The sequence below is a fragment of the Falco biarmicus genome, chromosome 1, assembly GCF_023638135.1.
Source record: "Falco biarmicus isolate bFalBia1 chromosome 1, bFalBia1.pri, whole genome shotgun sequence".
In the NCBI taxonomy this organism is placed as follows: Eukaryota; Metazoa; Chordata; class Aves; order Falconiformes; family Falconidae; genus Falco; species Falco biarmicus.
Window position 1 is genome coordinate 35437068 of NC_079288.1, and position 25095 is coordinate 35462162.

General features: G+C 39.6%; 1 protein-coding gene across 2 annotated transcripts in view; it reads left to right on the forward strand.

The window, feature by feature from the left end:
- The window catches only part of MED13L (mediator complex subunit 13L), a 203300-nt gene extending 178645 nt beyond the window's left edge, over positions 1-24655 (forward strand). For both annotated transcript variants that reach the window (XM_056326727.1, XM_056326726.1), the window contains exons 21-31: positions 841-1285; positions 2696-2915; positions 5746-5934; positions 8750-8973; positions 9417-9559; positions 11205-11363; positions 12391-12567; positions 14786-14940; positions 18148-18309; positions 20416-20528; positions 21749-24655. In XM_056326727.1, coding sequence (XP_056182702.1) covers positions 841-1285; positions 2696-2915; positions 5746-5934; positions 8750-8973; positions 9417-9559; positions 11205-11363; positions 12391-12567; positions 14786-14940; positions 18148-18309; positions 20416-20528; positions 21749-21881 — 2120 coding nt within the window. In that variant the 3' untranslated portion in view covers positions 21882-24655. The remainder of the gene's footprint in view (positions 1-840; positions 1286-2695; positions 2916-5745; positions 5935-8749; positions 8974-9416; positions 9560-11204; positions 11364-12390; positions 12568-14785; positions 14941-18147; positions 18310-20415; positions 20529-21748) is intronic.
- Positions 24656-25095: the final 440 nt, after the last annotated feature.

Below are 25095 nucleotides of genomic sequence, written 5' to 3' on the forward strand. Positions count from 1 at the left end.
AGAGTGACCTGGGCAGTTCTACAGGCTGCTGAACACTTGCCCCATCCGTTGAAGAAAGTTTGGGGCTAGGCTAGAACAGGCTAGGACTCATCTGTCTCAAATGAGTCTGCTGCCTCATTCAGTCTGCTTTTAGTTTTAATTTACCATGTGACTTGGAGGAAGGAATTATTACAACACTACTTAACACAAACACCCCAGGCTTTCATGCAGAAATATGTAGCATGTGCACAGCCAATTGATGAATTGGGCTGTTCAGTTCACACCTGAGGCATCTGGCAGAGGCAGCGTTGGAATCTTCCGCTAACGGTGACTTACCACCTCTGAGAGTAAATAAACAATGAATATTCATTTCCTCTTTTTTTATTATTATTCATTTATCACTTACAAATAACCACTGTGATATCTCTCTTTCTGATACTGAAGAGAAATAACTATATTAAAGTTTGCCATTGTTGTAGCTCAGGTAAAAAGAACTTTCAGATTTTCAGCCTAACAAAGGGAACCTGCAGGAGATTGCCAAGCTGAACACTATATAAAGCTGTTATCGCAGCACAATCTAGCCAGAGATAATGACATGTCAGTACCAACTTCGGTTCACAAAGCTCCACAAAGTCAGTCCTGTTTTTGAGGACATTTGATTCATACCAGTCAGAACCGAAACCCTGAAGAATGGATTCCAAAGTAACTATTTATAATGGAGATTATAGTCACTTAGCATTTGTATACTCTTAAGAATATTCCAAAAGTGCAGAAAATATTGTATGACTTTATGGTTAATGCAGTTCACTTTGATCTGACAGACAGTTATTAATCTCCTTTCCTCTTTATATGCAATTTCAGCACCTTACTTAGCCACTCTGCAGCTTGACAGCAGCCTATTGCTACCACCTAAGTACCAAACCCCAGCGCCAGCAAGCCAGACACAAACAGTACCTGGGAACACTGGACCTGTACCCTCAAATTCAACATGTCTTTCAGCCGCTGGGGCACCACCAACAGGCAATTCTTTTAACTCCACACCCAGCAGCGGGACCACTAGCCTTCCAGCGGGGAGTAGCTCATCCTCGGGATCCTCTGTGCCGCAGCTGTCAGCATCTTCTGCAACACCTGGCGTTAACCAGATGACCGCTACCTCTACTCCAGGGTTTAGTGGGAACATTGGTTCAGGGCAAAACACCAGCACTGGGGGAAACACAGCAGACCGCTCGCAAGGAAGCACAGGCCCCGGAGGAGATACAGAATTGGGTCAGAACTTACCACAACAGCAACAAGAAGGACAGGAAGGGTAAGTTTCTGAAGTGCTCAAATGACTCAAAGTACTTCTAATTAAATCCACTGTTGTCCTGCTCTCATACAACACATAACCTTCAAGCCTTATGTAAATCCTTGAAAGGAGAGGCCCCTCTGACACATGCAGTACTACTGACCGGGAGCAGGGCCCGTTTTTACTTGTTCATAGCAGTTACTGATAAAGGGAAAAAACACCCCTCCCCTTTTTCATTACAAAGGAACAAAGCTTGATTCAACTGTATGAACATGGATGTTGTGGTTCTGTTTGAGATGCTTTAGGATACCCCACCTGGCCTGCATTTGCTGTACAAGAAAAACACAGCGTGTCTCATGGACTCTGAGCCATCTAGCTCGGTGTCACCTGTGTCAGGCACTGCAGGGTGTCTCACGTGGCACTAAATGTGTTTTACGTGGGCAGCTCCGTCACACTTGTAACGGTAACAGACACAGGTTTTTTTCCTAATTTGATTGCATTGCAAGTGTTGTTTTGCAAGCAGGTATACTGTGAGGTCAGAAACAGGATTATATTGCTGTTAAATCTTAGCAGTACAACCTTTTTGAAGACTTCATTATAAATAGTCATCATCATCAAACATAACAATTAGGAAAAGTTTTTTTAACATCTTATTTAAGTAACTTTATGAGTGAACATGTTTTTCGTTACTCTTGTAATAATGCACATTGCTAATAGTCGTGATATATGCTTATGGAGTTGCTGTATCTTAAGTGAAAAGCCCACATCCTGTTGTAGTTCGGGTTATCCTTAAGACATCTGTTCACTGGATCTATGCAACATACCATTTTATCAACGGCAGTGCGGTTTCTGACAAAGTAAGTCTGAGCGGCATTTTATCACTTACAGATGTTGAGCCTCCTATTCATGGCCGAGGCATGGAGGAGTGTTTTACCAAGCAAAAAAATGTTCAGTTGCTCCTTCCATTACCAGTGGAACCTTTTCTGTAATCAAACAGAGGGCTTCAGTCTCCATGAATATTACTTTGGCACTTTTCCTCAGTTCTCGGTTTCTTCTCTCCCCCTTCCACCTCTCCCAAAAGAAAACCTTAAATAGCACCAAAACCCAGGCATGCACATACATAAAAAAGAAAACTCACAGAGCTAATATTAGTCAACTTTTCCATATTCTTCAGACGTAATCTATTCTGACTTCATTAAATGAAATTATGTTAGACTTCTGGTAAGTATCTTTAATGTCTAATTAATAACAGGTATTTTGGATTAAGAACTGCTGTAAGTCATCTGTCCTCAATCACTGTTGTCAGTTTTTTTAGTTTTGCCTCTTGACATAAGAATCACTTCGTACTCCCCTTCTCCTCCTCTGCTTCAGCCTTGCACACATTTAACAAAAAACAGTTGCAACTGAATTTAACAATGCGTATGTCTCCAGCGTTACAGAGAGGGAGAGAATAGGGATTCCCACGGAACCAGAGTCTGCAGACAGCAATGCCTATCCTCCAGCAGTTGTCATCTACATGGTGGATCCTTTTACCTATACTGCAGATGAAGAATCTGCCTCAACCAACTTCTGGCTGTTAAGTTTGATGAGATGCTACACAGAAATGTTGGATAACTTGCCTGAGAATATGAGGAATTCTTTCATTCTCCAGGTAATTCTACCTTCCTCTGTATCTTCACACTGGAGACTCAGACTATCACAACATACTTCTGATAGATATGCTATACTAAAAGAAAAAAAATGCAAGATAATATATAAAATTACATGATGTTTACACAGTATTTTGTTGACAGTACCTTATATTAAAAAAAAAACCAAAACCACTTGCTTTTGTTTTGATGAGGAAATTAATTTAAGGCAGCCACATTATCCTCACATCAAATCTGTTGGATGGTTCTAGCTACCACATATGTTGGATGCTTCCCGAAGAGGGATTTCAGTTATTTAAGTTGCAGCTTGGGTTGCCATTGCCAAAAATGTCCAGTTGCTCCTTTGATTACTTTGCATGTCAAGTTGTTTGCGTTTTATATTCTCTTGATTTATACTGTTTAATCCAAAAGAAGTATGTGAAACCAGACATTTAATGCATAATTTAACTATTGTATTGTTATTATCTGCTGCTTAAAAATAATTTACCATGTAACTTGACATATAATAATAGATACTTACTATGGAATTACTTAAGAATTGAATTTGTGTAGTCAGAAGCAGAGCTTGGCCTATTGCCCAGGCTGCCTGCATTTTGCCATGCCTCCTCTTTCACAGTGGCTCAGGCTCAACAAATGGGGGGGGGGGGGGGGGGGGAATGGGAGGCCAGAGATGGCAAGCCATGCATGTACGTGTGCAACACATGCACGAAGCATGATTTCTGTGTACCTTATTCATGTATGCTCAACTTGGCTTAAAAGTATTTTAATTAAAATTGGGGGGAAAAAACCAAACAAAAAAAAATTGGAAGTTATTATAGTCTCAAATTGGGCGTGGAAAAAATTAGTCATTTTTTGTAATCTTGATCTCATTGTTCCCTGAAATGATGGGGGTAACTGTCACCGCAATATTTCTGGTGATGAACTGAAAATCAAATTCACACCTTTTAAGCTGACAGGTAGTTTAATTGATTCAGACCTGAAGACACTAAAAATAAAATAGCCACTGATATCGCAGTGTCTCAAATACAAGAACATGTAAATTGCATATTGAAATTGGACCTTAGTCTGTATAAGACGACTAACGGGCTTACCAACACTTTCTAAGTACTGCTTCTTTTTTGGGCACTTATATTTGTTTCTCAAAACATGTGGCATTTTGCCAGTTTAAGTCAAAAGAGTAGACAATTTTCTTTAAGTACAGGCTGACACAATATAGTTACCAGGACAGTTTTCTCGCAGCTGTACCACAGTATACACAAATATACAATAATTCCAAAATAAATGAAACCCAAATGTTTACATATTTATTAAGAATATTAAAGTAGAAAAGCCCAGCTTCTGAAATTCTTGGATAAAGTTGTCTTTTAAAAACATGCAGTCGCATTTAGTATGTAGAACATGCTACCAAAGTTCCAGTCATTCAAATAAGAACCATAGAGTATAAATATCTTGTGATACGTAAGCTTCATTACTAATAATACTGAAAAAAAAAGAATCTGCTTGGGTCTTACAGTGTTAGATACAACTGAAATATTTTGTATTGACAGTTTCTGCTGCAAAGATCTCACTGTTCAAAAGAAAAGATGTTTTCACAGCCACATGTAGGACATTGTATTTCTCAACAGTACCTGTAAAAAAAATAAAAAGAGTATACAGGGATTTCATTCTGATTTTAGAAAGGATTTGAACTGAAAACATTATTTTTGTCACACTTTGTTTACTTCTGAAGGAAGTTCTTGTGCAGATGGGTGTTAACCACCAAACTCACATCCCATAGGCAAATCAGACTGTAGTTCTGTTTCTTGCTGGTTGAACATGTATATTTAAGTGACTTGCTTCGCAGTACTTTCTGAAACAAATTAAAGTGAACAGCAACATAAGACTGCTGAGCTTCCACTGTTTAGTTTAGTAAATTTGTAAATTGAAAAGGAGAAACAACCGCATAAATCATTATAGTAGAATCTTCATTTTACTCTCTACAATCTTTAAGAATGACACCATAGTGCTGATTGCCACATGACCAGCAAACAAATCCTAATTCTAACCACAAACTATGGAACCAAACCTGCCTAAACACAAAGTTCAGAATACTGCGATTATATAGTAGTAAAGGCTACCTGCAAATGTAGGTGTTGATCAGAAAAACAATTTTTTAAAAAATAAAGGTGTTTGAATACAGGTGTTTGGTTTTGGACTGAAGATTAAAAAAAATTAAAACTGCTCCCCAGTTTTAGGGTATTGCTTTTAAGTCACTAGTAGTTGCTTCTTGTGGTATACTTTGATAAATGTTATACATGTAATTAATTACCTGCCCTTCCCAAATTGCAGTATGAATGAGAAAGTAGACTGCAGAAAAATAAGACTTGACTGGGGAAAATAACCTGTGCTTTTTGTGTAGTTGATCGGGTTACTCATTCAGTGTTTGTATCACAGAAAGCAAAACCCACCTGGTTTCTAGTCAGGTGTGTTTGTGAGCTGTTACTGATGTAGCATAGTGCTGTTCAGTTATCGTGGCCCTGTAAGAAGGCTCCACCGTTACCCTGGATGGTAGGAGTGTCAGCTTTCTGAGGCATTTTGCAACCTTAAATATATCATTGTCATGAAACCAGGGGTTTTGTGTCAGGGAACAGAGTCGCTGCATGTTACAGCCATCCATGCAAAAGGGCAGCTGCCCTGACAGGAAGCTACAAATTCTGTAATGCACATAACTGAATACCACGTACAGAGTCATGGCTGTTAAAGGGCTAATGAATGTGCGAACCTGGTTTGGTGTTAATGAACAGCACTTTGAAGACTTTCAATCATGTTTTATTGTTTATATGAATTATGCAGATTGTGCCTTGCCAGTACATGCTGCAGACAATGAAGGATGAACAGGTTTTCTACATTCAGCACTTGAAGTCTTTGGCATTTTCAGTGTACTGCCAGTGCAGGAGGCCACTGCCCACGCAGATTCACATCAAGTCTCTCACAGGCTTCGGGCCAGCTGCCAGCATTGAGATGACCCTCAAAAATCCTGAGGTTAGTATTGGTGTCAAGAAAATGACAGCCTGGTAATAAACTGTAACCGCTTCTCTCAAATATCAAAGAAATAGTAGAGAAAATACTTCTAGGAGTATTTTTTCAAGGTACAGAAGACTATGATAATATCAAGGGAAAGGGTAAGCTAATACTAAATAGAAAATTGTAAGAAAAATGTCAGACTACTTGCTTTCAAAACATTTTAAGCTTCTGGTCTTAAGTCATAAACTAAAAGGTTAAAGATCAGTGCGAAAGAGGAGAAAACGTGTGCCGTTGCTCGGGATTCTGAAACATTTTGTTGTATTAGTCTGTAGTACTCCCACAAGAAAATGTTTATGTCCAACCTTTATTTATATATACATACATATGAATTCACTTCCTGTGCCTAATGACAGATACTATAGTAATTCCCTGAGGTAATGGAGAAATCCCCCTCTTTCAGTGGGCTTATCTTTCATCTGTTTTTCAAACTGTAAATATTCAAGCCCCGTTTCTGGAATTTCAGGGATTTCAAAAGAAGAGTAATCCATCCTACTTTCCACGAAGGTTTTTCATTCTTTGAAAGATAACAATGACTGTTTTATTTAGATTTAATGGACCAACTAAACACTTAAAACACTTACCTTGGGATAAAGACATGCTTGTTAGGATTTAAAAACGTAGTTTCAAAATCATCATAAAACCAACCTATCACCACATTCCATTACTCACATAAAACCATAAGCTCTCACTGAAAACCTCTAAAAGCAGTATCACCCCAGGCGGCTCGTCTTCAAATTCTCTCCTCATGCTTCCCTCAAAAAGCTATCGGTTCAGCAGGGTGGATTTTGCAGCAAGTCACAACAGTCATACTTCAAGCTGTTTAGGTGTAAGGGGAAGAGCAATAAACTTGTAAGACCCCTGCAAGCGTCTCCCTCCCTTTAATTATGTTCCTGCTCTCTTGCCAGGGTGGTACACTTCTAGAAAGTGACATAAGCAGAAATACGATACCCCTTAATGTCTCTGACAAAACACCGTAACTTATTTTTCCTCTAAGCAGATTAACTTGCACTTTGCATTTCATGTTTAATTTCCTGAAGTTACAAGACACCATAAATGGGGCAAATATTTTCATGAGCAGCTTGCATTCAGCGTACTTAATTAATCAGATCTCTACTTTTTCCATTTCACATGCGCTTGCTATTCGTCTGCACTGCAGACTTCCAAACTTCATCTGAAAAAATAAGAAAATACCCTGACCATTTCTAAATTATTGAACATGTCTGGTCAGGCCCATCATGTTTTTTCTTCAGAGAGGAGTTACAAGCAAACATGGGTTTAGGGCTGACCATATGGCAAGCAGCTTTACAGAAGATGACCTGCAGGTCCTGTTTGGACAAGATGAATGTGAGCCAGCACGTGCCCTCTCTTGAGAGAGAGTAGACAGGGTGCGTTAGGAGGGGTGCTGACGGTAGAGCAAGGGGAGTGATAATTCTCCTCTCCTCAGCACTGGTGAGACCTCACCTGGAACATACTGTGGCTGGTTCTGGACTCCTCAGTACAAGGAACATGGACATGCTGGAGCAAATCCAGCAAAGGGCCACAAAAATGATGAAGGGATGGGAGCATCTGATAACTGAGGAGATACCGAGAGAGCTGCAGCTGTCCAGCCAGGAGGGCTCTGATAGTTGTGTATAAATACCTGATGGGAGGGAGTGAGGAAGATGGAGCCAGGCTCTTCTTGGCAGTATCCAGTGATGGGATGAGAGGCAGCGGGCACAAACTGAAATACAAGAAATTGTGTTTAAATGAAAAACACAAGAAAACTTTTTTACTGTGGGGGTGACTGAACACTGGAACTAGTTGCCCAGGCAGGCTGCACATCTCTGTCGCTGGAGGCGATGTCCAGTATCTCTGTGTCCAATGACGCAGATACCCAGAGTCCTGGGCAACCTGCTGTAATTGACAATTTGAGCAGGAAGATTGGACTAGAGACACTTCGGGTCTCAGCCTCTTGCAATTTTATGACTTTTTTTTTTTTTAAATAAAAGATGAATTTAATAACTTACGACTGTTAGGCTCTACAGGAGGACTACACATATATTATTTACAATACTAATTTGCTTCTCCTTATTGTTAAATGGTGTTGAACAGCCTTGACTTCTTACAACCCTTTACACGTTTGTTTTCTGAGGGGTGAGGGGTATTCTCTTAGAGAGAAGCACTAACACATGTACTGCAGATCTGGTGAATTAGTTCAGTTCTGATTCAAAAACCAAAGCATTTCTGAAATAAAACTGTGAGCTGTAGGACTTAAAGAATTTCTGACATCACACCTGATGTTCATAGAAAGTATGTTATACCTAATGCCTAGATAGAAAACCAGAAGTGAGTCTGTCCGAGCAGTTTCTGAGTTGCAGTTCTTGGTCCTCGCATCAGATCATGCTGTGCACTGTTCTGTAGGCAGTATGTGAATGGAAGGAGGTGAGCAGACAGCATCAATTGTAGCAGAGGGATTTACAGAATAATAGGTTTAAACTCCTGCTGTTTCAAAGTCTGGTATCAGCCTGTCCAAAGACTGTTTTCATACCTTAGTTTCCCTATATATATATATAAAAAAAATCTTTAGATAAAAGTTTGAAGTGCACTAGTTTTAACTAGCAGAAATGAATTGTCTGTAAAAACCCTTTTCCCAATATCTCTTGAGTATGAATGCCTTGAATGTACTTAGTATCACTCTTATTTTTCCATACTCACTGCCAGTCTGTGTTTGTGTGTTTCTTGCATTAAATAGTTTTTGACATATCTGCTGATGATTGTGTCAATTTTATTGCAGAGGCCCAGCCCAATCCAGCTATACTCGCCTCCTTTCATACTGGCACCCATCAAAGACAAACAGACAGAGCTGGGAGAAACATTTGGAGAGGCCAGTCAGAAATACAATGTCCTTTTTGTTGGATATTGTTTGTCTCATGATCAGCGTTGGCTTCTGGCATCCTGCACTGACCTTCATGGTGAATTGTTGGAAACCTGCATAGTTAATATTGATTTACCAAACAGGTAGAAACATCTACTTTTTACCTTGTATCTAGCTCTGTAGTTGTCAGCCCTCACTCTCATCAGTTTTTTGCGCATCCCTTCTGATCATAATTCATGATGACCTGATCATGATAATGTTACAGTGAGAATATCAGTTGGTACTTACGTAACTTACAAACTGCAAAGAAAAAAAAGTACTGTGTTACACTTGTTCTACAAATGCTGCCTACAAATCTTACCTTCCAGGACAACTGATGTGTTGTTCAGCATATTCACTGCAATAATAGTACTGAAAGCGCACATACTTTTTCTGCTCTGTGTTAGTAAAAAATAAATTAGGCACTCTACAGAACTGTAAGAACTCCTATAGAGGGGCAAGCAGTGAAACAATTATGTAGACTAGAAATCTGAATATTGTCCTCAGTTGTCTTCTTACTTCCCCTCCCCCTTTCCTTAACTTCCAGGTCAAGGAGGAGCAAGTTGTCTGCACGTAAAATCGGTCTGCAGAAGCTGTGGGAATGGTGCATTGGTATTGTGCAGATGACTTCGCTGCCTTGGAGAGTTGTCATCGGGCGGCTCGGCCGCCTGGGCCACGGGGAGTTAAAAGGTATGAACTGTCCGTGTTCTCAATGCCTTGGGGTGCAAGGCTGAATGGCTTAGAGCTGAGGGCGATGATCCTACCCTGGCGGTGAATTTGTGTATTGGTTTGCATAAACAATCTGTTTGTTTGTACAATGGGTTTGACATTACTCCCTCCTGTCTGGTAGACGTTGTGTAGATTAATCACGATTTGCGAAGTGCACTTCCAAGTGGAAGACATGGGTTTTGTCACATGTTAGAAAAAGGTCTGAAGAATAGTTACCCTGTCACAGAAATAAAAATAGGATTCAGTTCTGATTCCTAAACTTAAACATAAATGTAACAATTATTGCAAAAAAAGTTACTGAACAAAGAATTATTATTTTTTTTTTTGTGATATACAAAACTACCTGATAATCAGTGTTAACCAGCAATAAGGTACACTCTGCAACCTGCGAAGAGTTCCCCAGATTCAGCATTCCTAACAGCTTGAAGGAGCTCTGAGCGTTGCAGCTATAGGTGCCTTAATCCAAGCAAAGGCAGGGCCAGCCTTGCTTCCCTTCAGCAGTGATTCCTCTCACTCATCCAAAGACAATGCGTCAATGCAAAGATGCATTCAGCATCTTCCGTTTCTAACGGCTGTGGCTGCTATTCAGGTTTTGTTTGGTAACTGGAAGAAAATGGGATTCTGAGAGGGATTCTTCATCCATCTCCTCAGCTGGAACATGAAGATAAATTAGACGAGAGGATAAAGATATTTCATGAGCGTTTGTCCTTTTATATCAGTAACTGAAGGAGACATGAATCCTTCTGGTTACCTTATTGTAAGAGATTCTGTATTTCATGAGATGGGAAAAATACTTAAAACCAGTGCACAATGCATAACAGTTCAGTCTGAAAGCACAAAGGAATACTCTAGGGGGGAAAAAAGCGGTATATAAATGCCTTCTCCTGTATATCACATGCAGGGGAGAAGAGCTGTTGCCTGCCCTGGTAGGGGAACGTGCTACCCATCACGCACACAGGGGCTACATGGAATGAAGGCAGGAAAACAGACTAAGAATTTAATCAACTCCCTTCCTCTGTTTGGACACGTAATGTCATTTAAGTGGCTAAATGGAGTTTCTTGAATGGATATCTGCACCTCCATTGAAATTTGCTTTGTTTAGTGTATTTTATTCTAACAAAGTGTGTGAATTTATCTCTCTTTGCTTACATTTCAAGTTTTGCAATTAATGCAGCATGTTAGATGAAAGCAGATGTCCTTTTTGAAAAAGGGATCAGTGCATTTCAGGAAAAGATTCATATGTACAAAAAAAAATAAAAAACACAAAACAAACAAAAAAACCCCACTTTTAAAAGTCTTTAAAAAGATTCCAGGTACCTCCTCCACCTTACATGTAGAGTGAGAGACTCATTCTTGAAGAAACACATCATCTTCAGTGATTTGTCAGAGTAATGCAATTAGCTCATGGGAACACCAACAAACTACCACTGAATAACTGCCTGGATACCCACTCTGCAAGCCATGCGCCTTACTTACATGGGGAGGTGGTCCAGAATAGTAGAGTGTTTAAGAAGTGCAAAGGGTTATTAATAGTTTGCTATTTTCAAGCAAGTGCTGGCTATTTCAGGACTCTGTTCTGCTCTATCATCATGTTTATTCATTTCAGACTGGAGTATCCTCCTTGGGGAATGTTCCCTGCAGACAATCAGCAAACAACTGAAGGAGGTGTGCCGCATGTGTGGTATCTCATCGGCAGACTCTCCTTCTATCCTTAGTGCCTGCTTAGTTGCCATGGAGCCACAGGGGTCCTTTGTGGTGATGCCAGGTAAATTTTATCCACATATTTAAATGCCAAAGAAACTCTTTTATCATACTTATCACCTAAGCACATTAATTTTGGGAGACTTCTGGGTCCAACAATAAGACCTTCACTAGTAGGGCTAAATGTGGGAGAAAACAGGGTAAGCCAGCAGAATCCCCCAACATACCACAAAGAGATGCTGTGTTGGGAGCGAGGGTCCTGGGGGGAAAGGTTCTGACAGAGGGCTGCCCCTTTCCCTTGGGGAGGCCATGCTTTCAGGTAGACAGGTTCTCATCAGCTGAATGTGACGATGTAGATGCCCTTGTGCAAGGAGGACTGCAGACACTTGAGAGTCTACAGTGTGAAAAAGGAGGAGCCTGTGTAAATGGGAGCAAGGATAAACATACTTGCCTTTTCATATGCTTATTTAGAGAGTTCTATTATAAGCAGCAGTCCACAGAGTTAAGTTGCAATAAAATTGAAATTTTGAGGTTCCCTTTATTAACTTGCTGTATTACGTAAGCATGTACTTTTTAATGTATGTGGTGACATATCCTTACAAGCTGCTCTGGTTTTTGAAGCTTAGAAATAAAAATTACTACACAGAACAGAATTAAACAAGCTTGAAAATTACTCATCAAGTTGAATAATTTTCAAAGCAGAGATTTTGTGACGTGAGAAAATAGATGGCAAGTTATGCTTTTTTTTCATGTCAATCAAAGTGGAGTATATTTCATAATTATACAGATATGTGCATCAAAAATAAATTTAATTTGTTCATTTAACAAGTAAATCTTTGATTAAGGGGCAGCAGAATGAAAGGAAAGGTAGGGTATTGTATGAGCATTCACGTAGCTAAACATTGTCTATACAACCTGTGATCTTAATTTCAAGCTCTTCTAGTAATTTATTCTTGTTACAGTAAGAACCTTTAAACACGCATATTCACTTCCGAACACAGCTTAGATGCACAAAAAATTAATTGAACACAGAACGTATATTTTGAAGATTACGCAAATTAATGTCTCTGCCATTGCTTCTGTCCCGGAAGATGCTGTCACTATGGGATCAGTGTTTGGCCGGAGCACTGCGCTGAATCTGCAGTCATCTCAGCTGAATACCCCTCAGGATGCCTCCTGTACACACATCCTGGTTTTCCCAACCTCTGCTACTATCCAGGTAGCACCAGCAAACTACCCCAATGAGGACGGGTTCAGCCCTACTAATGGTAAGTGAGCACGCGTCTGGTGTAAGAGGTGAAACATTTGCGAGTACTCAGTGGCTGCTCAGCACATAAGCAGAGCTGTGCCAGTCACGAGTGAAAAAACCTGAGTGGAGCAGTGTTCTCCCATGGACCCATTCCACCTAATTTAAAGAGAACGCCGCTGTACTGTATGGTTACAGGATGGCATACTATGGGGGTTTTCTGAAGTCTGTTCTCAGATAATCATGCTGATTTATTCCAGAAGCGATGTGGACTAATCAATATGCGAAATAGCACAGGCTATAAAATGCTCTTTCTTGTTGCTGTGATTTATCAGGCTAACTTGTGTTTTATAGTAGTGCTTCACTTCATGCCCTGTTGTGTACAAAGCTGGTGAGGAAGGAAGTACTTGTTCTAGAATTTTAATCTTCTTGTAAAGTAAGCAAAATAGACCAACCTGAGAATTCTTCATGTTAGCAGTGTGCTTTTTCAAGCATATCTAACCCTATAGTTTGCAGCAGCAAGACTCTGACTAACACTTCATATCAAGTAAGTATTTTCCTAACTGTTCTGCTGTAAATACTTATCAATGATTGTAAAATTATTTAAACCAAGAGTAGCTACAAACATTTACAACAGAAGTATTTTATGAAAAGGAAAGTATAGTGACGAAGAAAAGCCCACTCTCTTGCAAGAAAGAGTCCGCTTTGATCTGTGCCTCCTGGAATTTCAGTGGGCCTCCCAGAAGGGAAGTTACCCCTCTTAATGCCTAAGCAGCTGTCCTTTCAAGGCCCCAGAATCCTGACTGAACGCTGTGCTGACAAATATTTAACCTGCGTTAACCTGCCCTTTAGTGCTTCAGATGCTAATTAGAATGAGGTACAAGAACTGGCGTTTTCCAAAATGGTGTTAAATTTAATTTTCTTAACTCGGTTCTACTTAATGATTAAACTGTTTTCTGTGCTATTAGCCATCTCATTTCTGTTCTGGAGGCCAAGCAGAGCATGACATTAGTTCTGTTTTGTTTACTGAGGTTGTAGGAGAGAAGTTAATAAACTTAATTCATTGCTTTTGCAATGTTTCTCCAGAAGATGAAGAAAAGCAACCACCTGTTTATTTCAATACTGGGACTTCCAGTGAAATTAGTTCAAGACACATGTGTCCTTTTGCATTTTCATGTGGAGTAAATTCTTCTTTTTCAAGAGAAATTATTTATTGGAGTATGTAGAAATGCATGACTCTTATTTAGGGCTCTGCATGTTTTAGTATAATTTGGCTACAATTCTAATTAATCCAGTTAATTCAGACAGCTCCCATTGTCCCTTTGTGCCCTAAAATACACCTTAAACGCCATTATATTGTTTAAATGTCTTTGCCTGCTGAGAAATCTGGATAAGAGAAAAAACCCTATAAACCATATTGTGATGCTTGTAATTTTTTGCTCTGTGTTTATAATCTTAGCTTTCCATTATGTAAATTATTCATGGTATAACCTGTGTTGCAAATGACTGAGCAATGGAATATACTTCTTACAGAATGCAAACATGTTTTCACTGTATCTTTTTACGCCTTTCCCACAGATTAACATAAGCCAAATTAAAATAGCAAGTTATGATAATACAACTGTATTTAATTTCTGAGATGAAAGTAAAATATTAAAAGCTGTGTTATAGGAAATCCTGGTGCAGTGTTTGAAATAATCATGAAAGCACATTGCCTGTGAGTGTGGAGCAGGCCTTGCTGCCCTTATTGATTCTGGGAGCGATTTCCTTGAAGCCGCTAGGACTGCTCCCAGAATAGTTTGAGCAAATGTGCCGAAGCGCTGGCGTGTAGCAGTAGAAGCCCAAAGAGCAGCACCTGCTGAGAGTAACACATGTAGGTTTGTTTAATGTACTTCAAGTATTTTGTTAATGGATTTCTCTGACCGACTGCAGAGAGGTGTCATTTTTTCTGTTAGAAAGTTCAATTTGGATTTTTATTAAGCTGGTATGACAGGATTATTGTTCATTCTGTGACCATCGTTAAAATTCATGATTTTAATAGGTGTCTGCCAACTCTTCCTTTCAAGTCTGTGCGGTTGCAGTCAAAGGTACTAAGAAGGATTAAACAGTGAAGTGTTTATCTCTCCTTTCATCTGTCTCAAGATGTTAAAAAAAAAGATAATAAATTAAAGGGAATGGTAGTACATTACAAAAATGAGTACAGCACATTGGAAATTAATTGTCTTCCTTTCCCTTTTCAGATGACATGTTTGACCTCCCATTCCCAGATGACATGGACAATGACATTAGAATTTTAATAACGGGGAATCTTCACTCTTCACCAAATTCCTCCCCAGTTCCTTCCCCTGGATCACCATCTGGCATTGGAGTGGGATCACACTTCCAGCATAGTAGGGTAAGGCTGTAGCACTTCCAAGGGGATATGCTACTTAAAACACAAAAAAAGACCTCAATCCTCCAATAAAATCTCTTTTTCCTGTAGATTCTCAAACATAATTAGATAACAGCAAGCAGAAGTTAACGTTAAAATTGAAGGTGCTGGTTAAATACTGTTATAGAAGATGCCTCTGCCTTAACCATTTAAGTCTCAGGTTAATTGTTAGTGTACAAGATAATTGAGAGGAAGAGACGAGGAGAGAAAAGCAGAAAAGCTTTATTTTTATGTGGTAAAGCCACACCTAATGAACCGGTATAAATTTAATCTGTACTCATCCATTTTTTTCTGGAAAATCATATGGAATGTCCCTGGCACAAAGTGTGACAAGTCTTTGAGAGAAAGGAAGATACGACAGCTCCGTTCACATGAATTTCTAGGGGAGGCAAGAAGGGAGATAATTCTCCTAATAATAAAACCCTACCCTTAAAAACTCCGCAGGTGCTGGATGTTTATGCAGATGTTGTTTTCTTAGTAAAAATTAGCCCAGAGCACATAGTGTTTCTAAGGTATTTTTGTTTGAAGTGGCTTTATAAAGTTGGTTCCAACACCAGTGATTACTTAAAATGCAAATTATTTTTGGTAATTCAAGGTATTTTTTTGAATCAGCTTTAGCATAATTTGGATCGTGCTTGATGGAACTCTTTTACTCATACATTTAATTGTGTAAGAGACTTAGTTGTACTCTTAAAATGGTTTCCATCACAAGTATGTAGAACTTTGATGCTTCATAATTTCCTGTGGAGAAGTTTTATTGTAGAAATAGTGCATGTAAAGCAGTAGCGTCTTACTTCTTTACTAAATAGTACAATATTTTGTTTAAAAAACAGGCTAACTTTTATGGAAGGGACAGATAACCCCATGCATTTAAAAGTTCTGGTTTACTGATCTGTAGTAATTTCAGTAACTGGATCTGGATCTGTTACTATCACTGGTGCCTTCAAACAGTCTCAAGCAGAACTAGAAACCTGGTATGAAAGGAAGTATGGAGTACTGAGAAGAGATGCGTGTACAGCTAAGATATATGTCTGTGAATGATGCTGCTCAGCCTCGGTAACAGAGGACTGCAGTCTTCTAAATGTAAATAAAAGATCTTAGGAAAAGAACTCCTATTCCCTGAAAATTACTAACTAAAAGGTGTTAGTTTCATCACCAGGAAGGAAAAAGTCCTGCCTGTATTTTCCTTGCAACAGCTGCAAAATGCTTCAGTGGTCAGCTTAATACAGCCTGGGAGTGAAAAACCCATTCTGCGTCGGCCACCAGAATGCTAATACTGTATGTTGTGATCTCAGTACACAACCTCCTTACCTTGTGTTAATACCCCAACCCACCTTCCAAAGGCCAAGTAATTGCACATTACTGTTGCTTGGTTATTTCAAACTGGTATGTGGGCAAATTAAAGGTTTTAAGTTGTGTTACTAAACCCTCCAGCCATGAATCACAACTCATCACTCATTACAGTTTCTCCCTCTTACTTAGTTCATTCAACAACCTCTATTCTGTACCACTTCTCAAAATGCATTTGCAAAACTTACTTTCAATGGAACTCCATCCAAGTGGCTTCAGAACAGCACTGAAAGGTTAATGAACACAGAGCTTGGAGACCTGGGCAGACCATTTCTAGATGAACCTGTCATAGTAATTCAGTTTAACCATTAACAAGGGCCTAGTAATTGATGTGTAATTTTTGGTTTTAAAAAAGCAACAGCGTGTGATCATTACCTTGTGGGTCGGGGAAGGTCGAGCCTTCGTCCATGCAACCCATAATTGATTGCTGCAGTTGAGCAGCGTAAGGCCTGACCGCTCCGCAGCCAGTTTGCTGTTAGGCTTTCGGAGTGCCCACAGCCAGGTGAGCTGCAGCCTTCTCCGAGCTTTATGGAGTGTTTAACTTCCTTTGATTCCTGATCAAGATATTACCATTGGAGAAAGGCCTGCTTGAAGGACTAGCAGTGAAGGCTTTGTGATTAAGCTGGCTTCTGTGAAGTGGAATCTTTTTCTTAAACCTTTTGACTTAAAAGATGTGTATGGATTAAATGAACTGCTGTCCCCATTCTTCTGGGTTAAGTTACAAGCCAAAATACTTCACAGGCATCTTTTGGGTTCTTTCTCTGTGAAATAAAACTGAAAGCAAACTAGGTGTTTGCAAACCCAAATGCATTTAAAATAGGAATGTACTCTAGAATGGAATGGCAGTCCCACGTGCCGATACCCAAGGAAACCCTGGTAGGTTTGGCACTGTGGTTCGTGACAGATAGGATACATATATATGCAGGCACACAGAGAATGAGGTAAGCAAGCTCACACCAGGTGCTCCTATCCAACAGCCTCGGGTCGGACAGGGTATGGAAGGTTCATCTACATTTCACTCTACAGAAATAAAATCACAAACATATACGCTGACAGGCGGTGACTCAGTCTGATGAAATTTTAACTCTCTCCTCTCTAACTCTTTGGTCCATATATAGGTATATGAGTATCTAATATTGCAAAAATACAGCATATGAATAAGTAAGTGGTATAAATTGAAAAGCAAGACAGCTGTTTCCTTTTCCCCACACTTCGCATGCTGGGTAGTGTCCAAGTGCCCACAGCAAGGAATAGCAAGTGTAGCATTTTTTTTCTAAGCTCTGAATGTAACTAACTGAGTAACTGAAAAAGCAAACAGCCAAACTTTGGAAGTTGCAGGTACTCTCTGTTCTTCCATATTCCAGTATTTAATGCATGCTTTTGCTAGCTGAAGTTAGAAGGATCTGCAGTGCAAACTGCTGGTTTTGCTGTGTGTAGGAAAAGCCTATGAGGCTTCATAAACTTAAATCCAACACCAGTCTGCATGCGCACAAGCAGCTGTTCAGATTCACAGCCTGAGCCCAGCACCTCGGAGTTACTCTGCAGCATCAGATTCCACACATGCTGGGTTCCATTGGGGAGGTTAACATTGCTGTTTGGGAATCTAAAGTGATTCTGGAATATAAGCCTGGAGAACCCAACGACAGGGGAAACAGGAAGGGATTAGACAACTTTAAGATTCGTGTGTGACTAAAGGATAGCTCATTAGGAACAAGACAGAACTGGATAAAATACTGAGTAATGAGTAAACAAAGTTAATGTTATTGGAGTGGGACATAATGGCGTAAACCAACAAACCTGCCTTTTCAACTCTTCTTTCAGAGCCAAGGGGAACGTCTCCTTTCCCGGGAAGCCCCGGAAGAGCTGAAGCAGCAGCCTCTTGCTCTCGGATACTTTGTATCAACTGCCAAAGCTGAGAACCTTCCGCAGTGGTTCTGGTCGTCCTGTCCTCAGGCCCAAAACCAGTGTCCCCTTTTCCTGAAGGTCTGTCGTGGTATCCTTTCACAGGGGAAAGAGAAGAATTGTTCTGTTTATAGCCTGTGAATTTTCTTTGAAAACGTTGGCTTTGCATGTTACTGCAACTGTGACAATCCTGGAAACAGAAATGCAATTTCAGGTTTAAATTTGCTTAAGATAGCTGGCTATTGAAACTTAAATCTGTGTTGCTAAGGTCTTTACCTGAAAATGGAATAGTTCGGCAGCTTCTAAATACAGAATCATCGCAGCTCGATCTGCTATTACAGAAACATCCCAGTTTTCGTTTTCAGTCAGCCTAAGGCAGGAGGGACATACCTTCTGTTCTGCTGTACTCCAGTTATGACACACAGATCAGAAGTTAGAAAGGAGAGCAGCACCTCCAGGTAGAGTATTTACTATCCATTTCTGTTCCCCTAGTTGCACAGTAGAGTCTGCAGTGTCAGAGTGAACCGGATACTTTCCATTCTAGAACTGCAAGTGCTTCTGTGACACATAAGCAGAACTGGCTCAACTACTAGAGAGTCACTGAGCCCTGTAGAGTGTCATGCAGCTGCTTATCTGAATGAATCAGAACAATGTGAGCTAGTGAGCATGGAAAGAAGGTGAAATATCTGCCTTGGCGAGCATCACATAACTATTTAAGCAGACAACGTATGGAACAGTAAAGTTAGTACCATTCACTTCATCCATTCCCAGCTTTAATTAACAAACACTAAACATTTTTGCAAGACTCTTAACTCAACTCCCTCATCCGTGTCTATCAGGCAATTATCAGAGTAAAGGTGTTCAGTGTTTCTCAATTCTTTCCTCGTGCAACAAAAGCGATTTTAGGACCACTGGTAACAGTAACTTGCAGTCAGCCTGGCAGGCTTTGTGTCCAGTGTAGCATCTCCACCAGCAAAGCACTGGACCTTACTCCTTACACTGCACTCTTCATGGGTCGATCTCCGTGAAGTATCTGCTCTTCCTTAAACCAACAGAATGGAGATCTCAAAATAATATGAAAAATTAACCACCATGGTTTTGGAGCTAGAGAGGAAGTTTTATGCTAAAGTTAAAACTACCTTTTTTTTGTGAATGAGTAATCCAAAGACTGTTCCAGTGCCAGCAGTAAAAACATAGTCAGTAGAGCTCCAGGCAACTTCATGAATTCCTTCCATAAGCTTATACTAGATTTGTACTAGAGAGAAGGAGCCGCCACCCTTCCCTACCCCACCACCCCCCAGCCCAACACAATTGCGCTCTCAGATCTAGGCTGAATTAAATGTTTAATTTGACTTGGAACATGCTGTTTTGGTTTGGACAATTTTTAATAAAAGCAAGGGGCTGAATTCATGCAGTGACTTGTACACCATTCAGTGAGCAGGGGATGCTGTCTCCTTCATGCTGCACAGCACTGCAATTAGGAAACTTGTATGGCATGTGAGGCGTACAGATTCAAGTCATCTTTGTCTGATTTGGATTAAGTATTTTTGAGCTAAAGTATTTCACCTCTAATGTGCGTGCCATAATTGGAGGAATATAAATTAGAGGTTTTGCCTCGGCAGGCTGTGTGGTGTATTAGGCTACCCACTTGAAAGGCTTACGTGGTTGCTCTACTCCCGGCACAGGATCAATATGAAATCCCTTCCCTACTCCTGCACAGACTAATACACAAGCCTTGCTCCAGCAGAAGGGTAAGACTGGGAAGGCGTCGCAGCAGAGCAGGACGAGGGCTGCCCACAGCGCTCTGGTCAGACACCCCAGCTCAGTGCGGCACACTGTGCTGGGCCTCCTGCTGGGAGAGTCTGAAGACTCAGGACAGTTTGTTAATGAAATACAAAGAACCACTGACACATCCCAGGCATTCCCCCTCATCACTTCTTCCCTGACCAACATTACAGAATTCAGCATCCTTTTTTCAAGTTCCTTGATTCCAGTCAAAAAGAGAAGTCAGTTTATTAAAAAATTTAATTATTGCGGAACTTGGAACATGGTCATGGTGAGTTCCACACAGAATTGCCAACTCTTCTTGCTGCCCTGAAACAATTCAGAATGTATTTGTTCACTGTGACTCTTTAGAAGTACTTGCCTATACGAAGAGCTAATTTGTGCTTTTTTTCCTTTACACAGGCCTCATTACATCACCATATCTCTGTAGCGCAGTCAGATGAGCTTCTACCTGCCAGAAATTCTCAGCGAGTTCCTCACCCCCTTGACTCTAAAACTACATCAGATGTCTTGAGGTAAGGCCTTCTAGGTTTTGTGTTTCCTCCCTGAGGTTCTGGGGACTAAGCTCTGAAATTTCAGAGAGACGTTTTCTTGTCAGCTGGGCAAAATTACTTCTTGGTTTTGTCAACAGCTAGTAACTCTCCTATGCCCTACTCGTGTGTCTCAGAGCAGTGGGCAACTCTTCCTATAGCTGCTACCTCCAGCAGCAAAGAGTGGAACTTTGAGGGTTCCTTCACCAGTTTTCCACAGGACTGTACAACACTATGTATGTAAGGAAAACTTAGAAACAGTGTTGCCTCACCAAGTGGACACCTCGGTTTACCTTCTAAAGATTGTTGTGTTTACCTGGTGGTCTAATCTGGACTGTGCCAGTGATTACTTTTACTCACCAAACTAAACTGAAGGAGATAAAAGTACTCGCCTGATACCAGTATCTTAGGAATTGGATATAAAGAGGACATTCTTCCTGAATTAATATAGACTTGTGTATCATATTGTTGAAGATAACTAGAGGACTGTTTGCCTCCATCCCAGCTGCTGGGGAAGGAAAAAAAGATCTGGTTTATGAGACAGCATACAGGGTGGGACAGCCAGTGAACAAACACATACATCAAACCTGGAGAGATCAGCAGGAGACATGAGGACTAATCTAATCTAAGGGAATTGGTGGTGTATGTATTCTACAAGATCTGGATTTGCATCGTCTTGAGGACTGAGCTATCACAGCTGTCCTGGGGTACTCCTGCCTTTTTATTTTCTCATAAAAGGGTGATGCAGTGCATGGGGAAAGGTCAAGATACAACAGACATAAGTTACAACATGAGAACTTCAAACCCAATGCAGGATCGCACAAGTGTGCTCAGGTACTGTCACAGGTTGCCCAGAGAGGCTGCGGAACCTCTGTCCTTAGAGGTGTTCAAGACTCAAGTCTTTGAGTACGGGGGTATTTGAACCTCTGTGATTCCGTACGCCCTCACTGGGGAGGGCCTACATTCAGGTAGCTTGGTTCAAGTTCAGATGTACTAAACCTAAAAATCCATGCTTCCCCTGCTCCCCTTTTCAGTGAGTTTCCCACTGTGTCAACACCACCAGCGTTGGTACAGCCAGGCAGGCCTCGTGACATTGCATCTCCGGGAGAAACCAGAGATAAGTTTAAGTAAATCTTCTAGAAGAGACAAGAAGGAAAGGAGTAAACAATTCCAGTTTCATTTCTCTCTGCATTTGTCTTCTGCAGGTTCGTTTTGGAGCAGTACAATGCACTGTCCTGGCTTACGTGTAACCCTGCCACCCAGGATCGCAGCTCCTGCCTTCCTGTCCACTTTGTGGTGCTCACTCAGTTGTACAATGCCATCATGAATATACTTTAATAGATAGAAAAGCACTTGTTCTTCTGGCTTATTCTCCCCTCAACCTGAGAAACGTGCCACAATCTGCAACGATCACGATTTTGCTTCTCTTCAGACCAGTCCTGTGCTGTGCTTCTGTTCCTCCAAAAGCACATGTGAATTCTGCAGTGTTCAGAACTAAACCACCCATTAACATCTCTGGCAGCTTCAGTCCAAAATCTGGGAACATCCAAGAACAGTGAACACAGAGTAACCTCAAGCCAGTGTTAGTTTGGTGGCCCAGGAACTACTGGTCAGTGTGATTATTTTTTTTAATATTTTATTTTTTTAAGGAAGACTACAGTATCTTTTTGCATTAGGAACTCTGATAAACAACCAAGAGCAGTTTCAGCCCTGCAAGTAAAAACACATTGTAGTGACCAGTTTGGGTTGTCTAAAACTTATTTCGTTGTTTGATCATCGTAAACTGGGACTTTGCAGGAGGAAAAAGGCAAAACAAAAAACCACAAAACCACACAGTTGTAGACTCGTATAAATATTAGAGTTTTCTGTCTACCTGGAGTTCCTGTCAGAGTGGATTGGGATGAATGCATGCATTTGTTACCTGTCCATGTAGATATGAATGGTCTGGAGATACTTTATTTATTTTTAGGTTTGGGAAGGGGAGGGATTAAATTATAAAGGACCAGGAACAGTAGAATATCTTAAAAATCCAGCTCCGTTCCACTGTAGGGTTATTTATCTACATACCTCTCACTCTTCTGACCTAGAAATCAAAAATGAAGCTAGTAACAATCAAAGTCCAAGCGGGGAAGGGAAGCGTGTTCTGGTAAGGACAGACTTGTATTTTAAGGAATTCTCACCTGCATTTAGCCTGGTTAAAGCAAGAAGTGGCCGCTGTTTAATGAAGGATAACACTACCTAATGGAAGAGGAGTGAGTGAGAGGTAGGGAGGAAAATTACTTTAAAGCCCAATGTAAGGGCAGATGGAAAGTGGTAAATTAATCTATTGTAGAGCTATGATTGAAATATATTTCCAGTAAATTTAGTGATGCTAGAAAACTATTTACTGAAACCCAAGTCGCCCTTTAATTCTGGGCAGACTCGTCCATGTACATATCCAAAAATATGGTTTTTGTTTACACTAAATCAGTTACAAATCTGGTGTATTTTTTCTGACTATAGGAATATTATTTCAAAGAAATAATTTTTAAAAATTATATCATTAAATTAGTACTTGAAGTTATACCACTGTGGTGGAAAAGTTACTTTGTTTAGTAAAATGATTGCCATTTTAAAGGTTAATGGCTAATTGAAGTATTTTTATGACTCCTTCATTCCAGGCTTCAAGGGGTTTATATTTAAACTCCATTTTCTAATGTTTGTTGTTGCACTGTGCAGCAGGCATGGACTGCCTTACATGAGGGGTCGGGCACTTTGATCAGGCTGTGTGACCTAGTTATCTATCTGTGGAGAAAAAACTACAAATTTTAAAGTTCTTCCAAAAGACTTTCATGTTCTGGTTAAAAAAAATGAAATTCTAATATTTTAAAAAGTATTTTTCTTGAGATAATGTAACATTTAAAACAAATTATATAAAATAATTAAAAAAAAAAAAGAATTGCTTGTGTAATGAGAAGGTGAAGTCAGAGAAGTAACCTGTAAATGGATTATTTCATTCTCTGCACCAAACCTCCCATGTGGGTATCCTCTTTGCAATGTATAGGTTAAAAAAAAAAAAAAATCTGATATCAAACCATTTGTATCTAATGTGTACAGTGTAAAATTGACTTTAAAAATATTGCAGTACTATTTTTTCTTAATCAGAAAAGAAAATTCTCAAGGCCTTTTGAAGAGCATAAAAAGATGAAGATTGTAAACTTGTATAAAAAAATTTAACTTGGGGAGGAAAAAATGTAAAGTAGACATTTGTAATCTTTTACCATTTGGGGGTTATTTGTTCCCAGGATTCATCTGAACTTTGGATTTTTATTTTGTTTATTGTTTTTAAATGGGCCGTTTTTATCCAGGGGCGTTTCTTCCCCAGAAACCTGGTTCTAAGCAAAAATTAAAAATAAAAAAAGGGCAGCAAGGCGTAGTTTTCATCTGGTGTTTTATTTAATTTTTTTAAGTTAAGAGAAGCTGGTGACATATTTATACGTTTTTGTGCAAAATAAATGAATGGCAATAGATTTTAAAGAAAAATCTTATGTACTTCAGTGTGAAAAGTTCTGTATAGTATTTCCCTTAAATATGCATTATTTTACTTGTGAGTTTTTTACTGAATTAATCTGAAATGTACAAGCCCTGGCTTTCCTACAGAGTGAAGAAAGTTATTTTATTTTTTTTTTATTTCTAACTTTGGAAAATCATGCCTAAATCAGAATTATTATTACAGTTGTTTGAGCTAAAGGGAGAGGGAGGGGGTGGGGAATGTCCAGCATGCTTGTATGTATATTTCAGAACCTTTTTTAAATGTAAAAGCTGTACATTTCTGGGGAGTTCTGAATTTCTTTTTGGTTTTGTTTTTTTTTTTTCTCTGAGCATTTTGCAGTGAGCTTCTTTTATATATAGCCGACAATTTGAAAGAAAACAAAAAAAAAATGTGAAGTTCATTTTAAATCTACAGTATATCGCTGGTACAATACACTAAAAAAAAAAAAAGACTTTGATAAAAAGAAACAATAATAATAAAGACCTCCATTTTAAATGTCATTCATATATACCTTGTGGATGAGAGCTATATACTTTTACACACTTTTTTAGATGAATAAATTATTGAATTACTGAAACAATTGCTGGAGTTTTATTCTTGTGAGTATTCTCAAGTTTGTACTCAAGATCTTAAGTTTTAGCATTACCAGTGAAGAAGGGCTTGCCCTACGAGGTGTTGATTCTGGGTGATATGAATGGAACTGAAATTAATTTAAAGGCTCTTCACTATTTCTTTACTTTAAAGACATGCACTCCTGCCTTCCCTGAGTTAAGCCGGTGCCTGCCTGCCTCTCTATCTGCTGCCTGTTAAAGCTCCTTTCAGAGTCATAGGGCTTATGAAAATAGATGAAGTTTCACTTTGCAACAGTACTTCTCTTTAAAACTGAAATCAAAGCAAAATCTTTCTATTTAAATCGTCTGTTGTGAGAGGAAATTTGGTGCCACTAATGTAAATGCCAATATAAGCAGATTTAAAATTCTGCCAAATGGGGCGGGTGCAAGCAACCTGGCAGAACTGGTG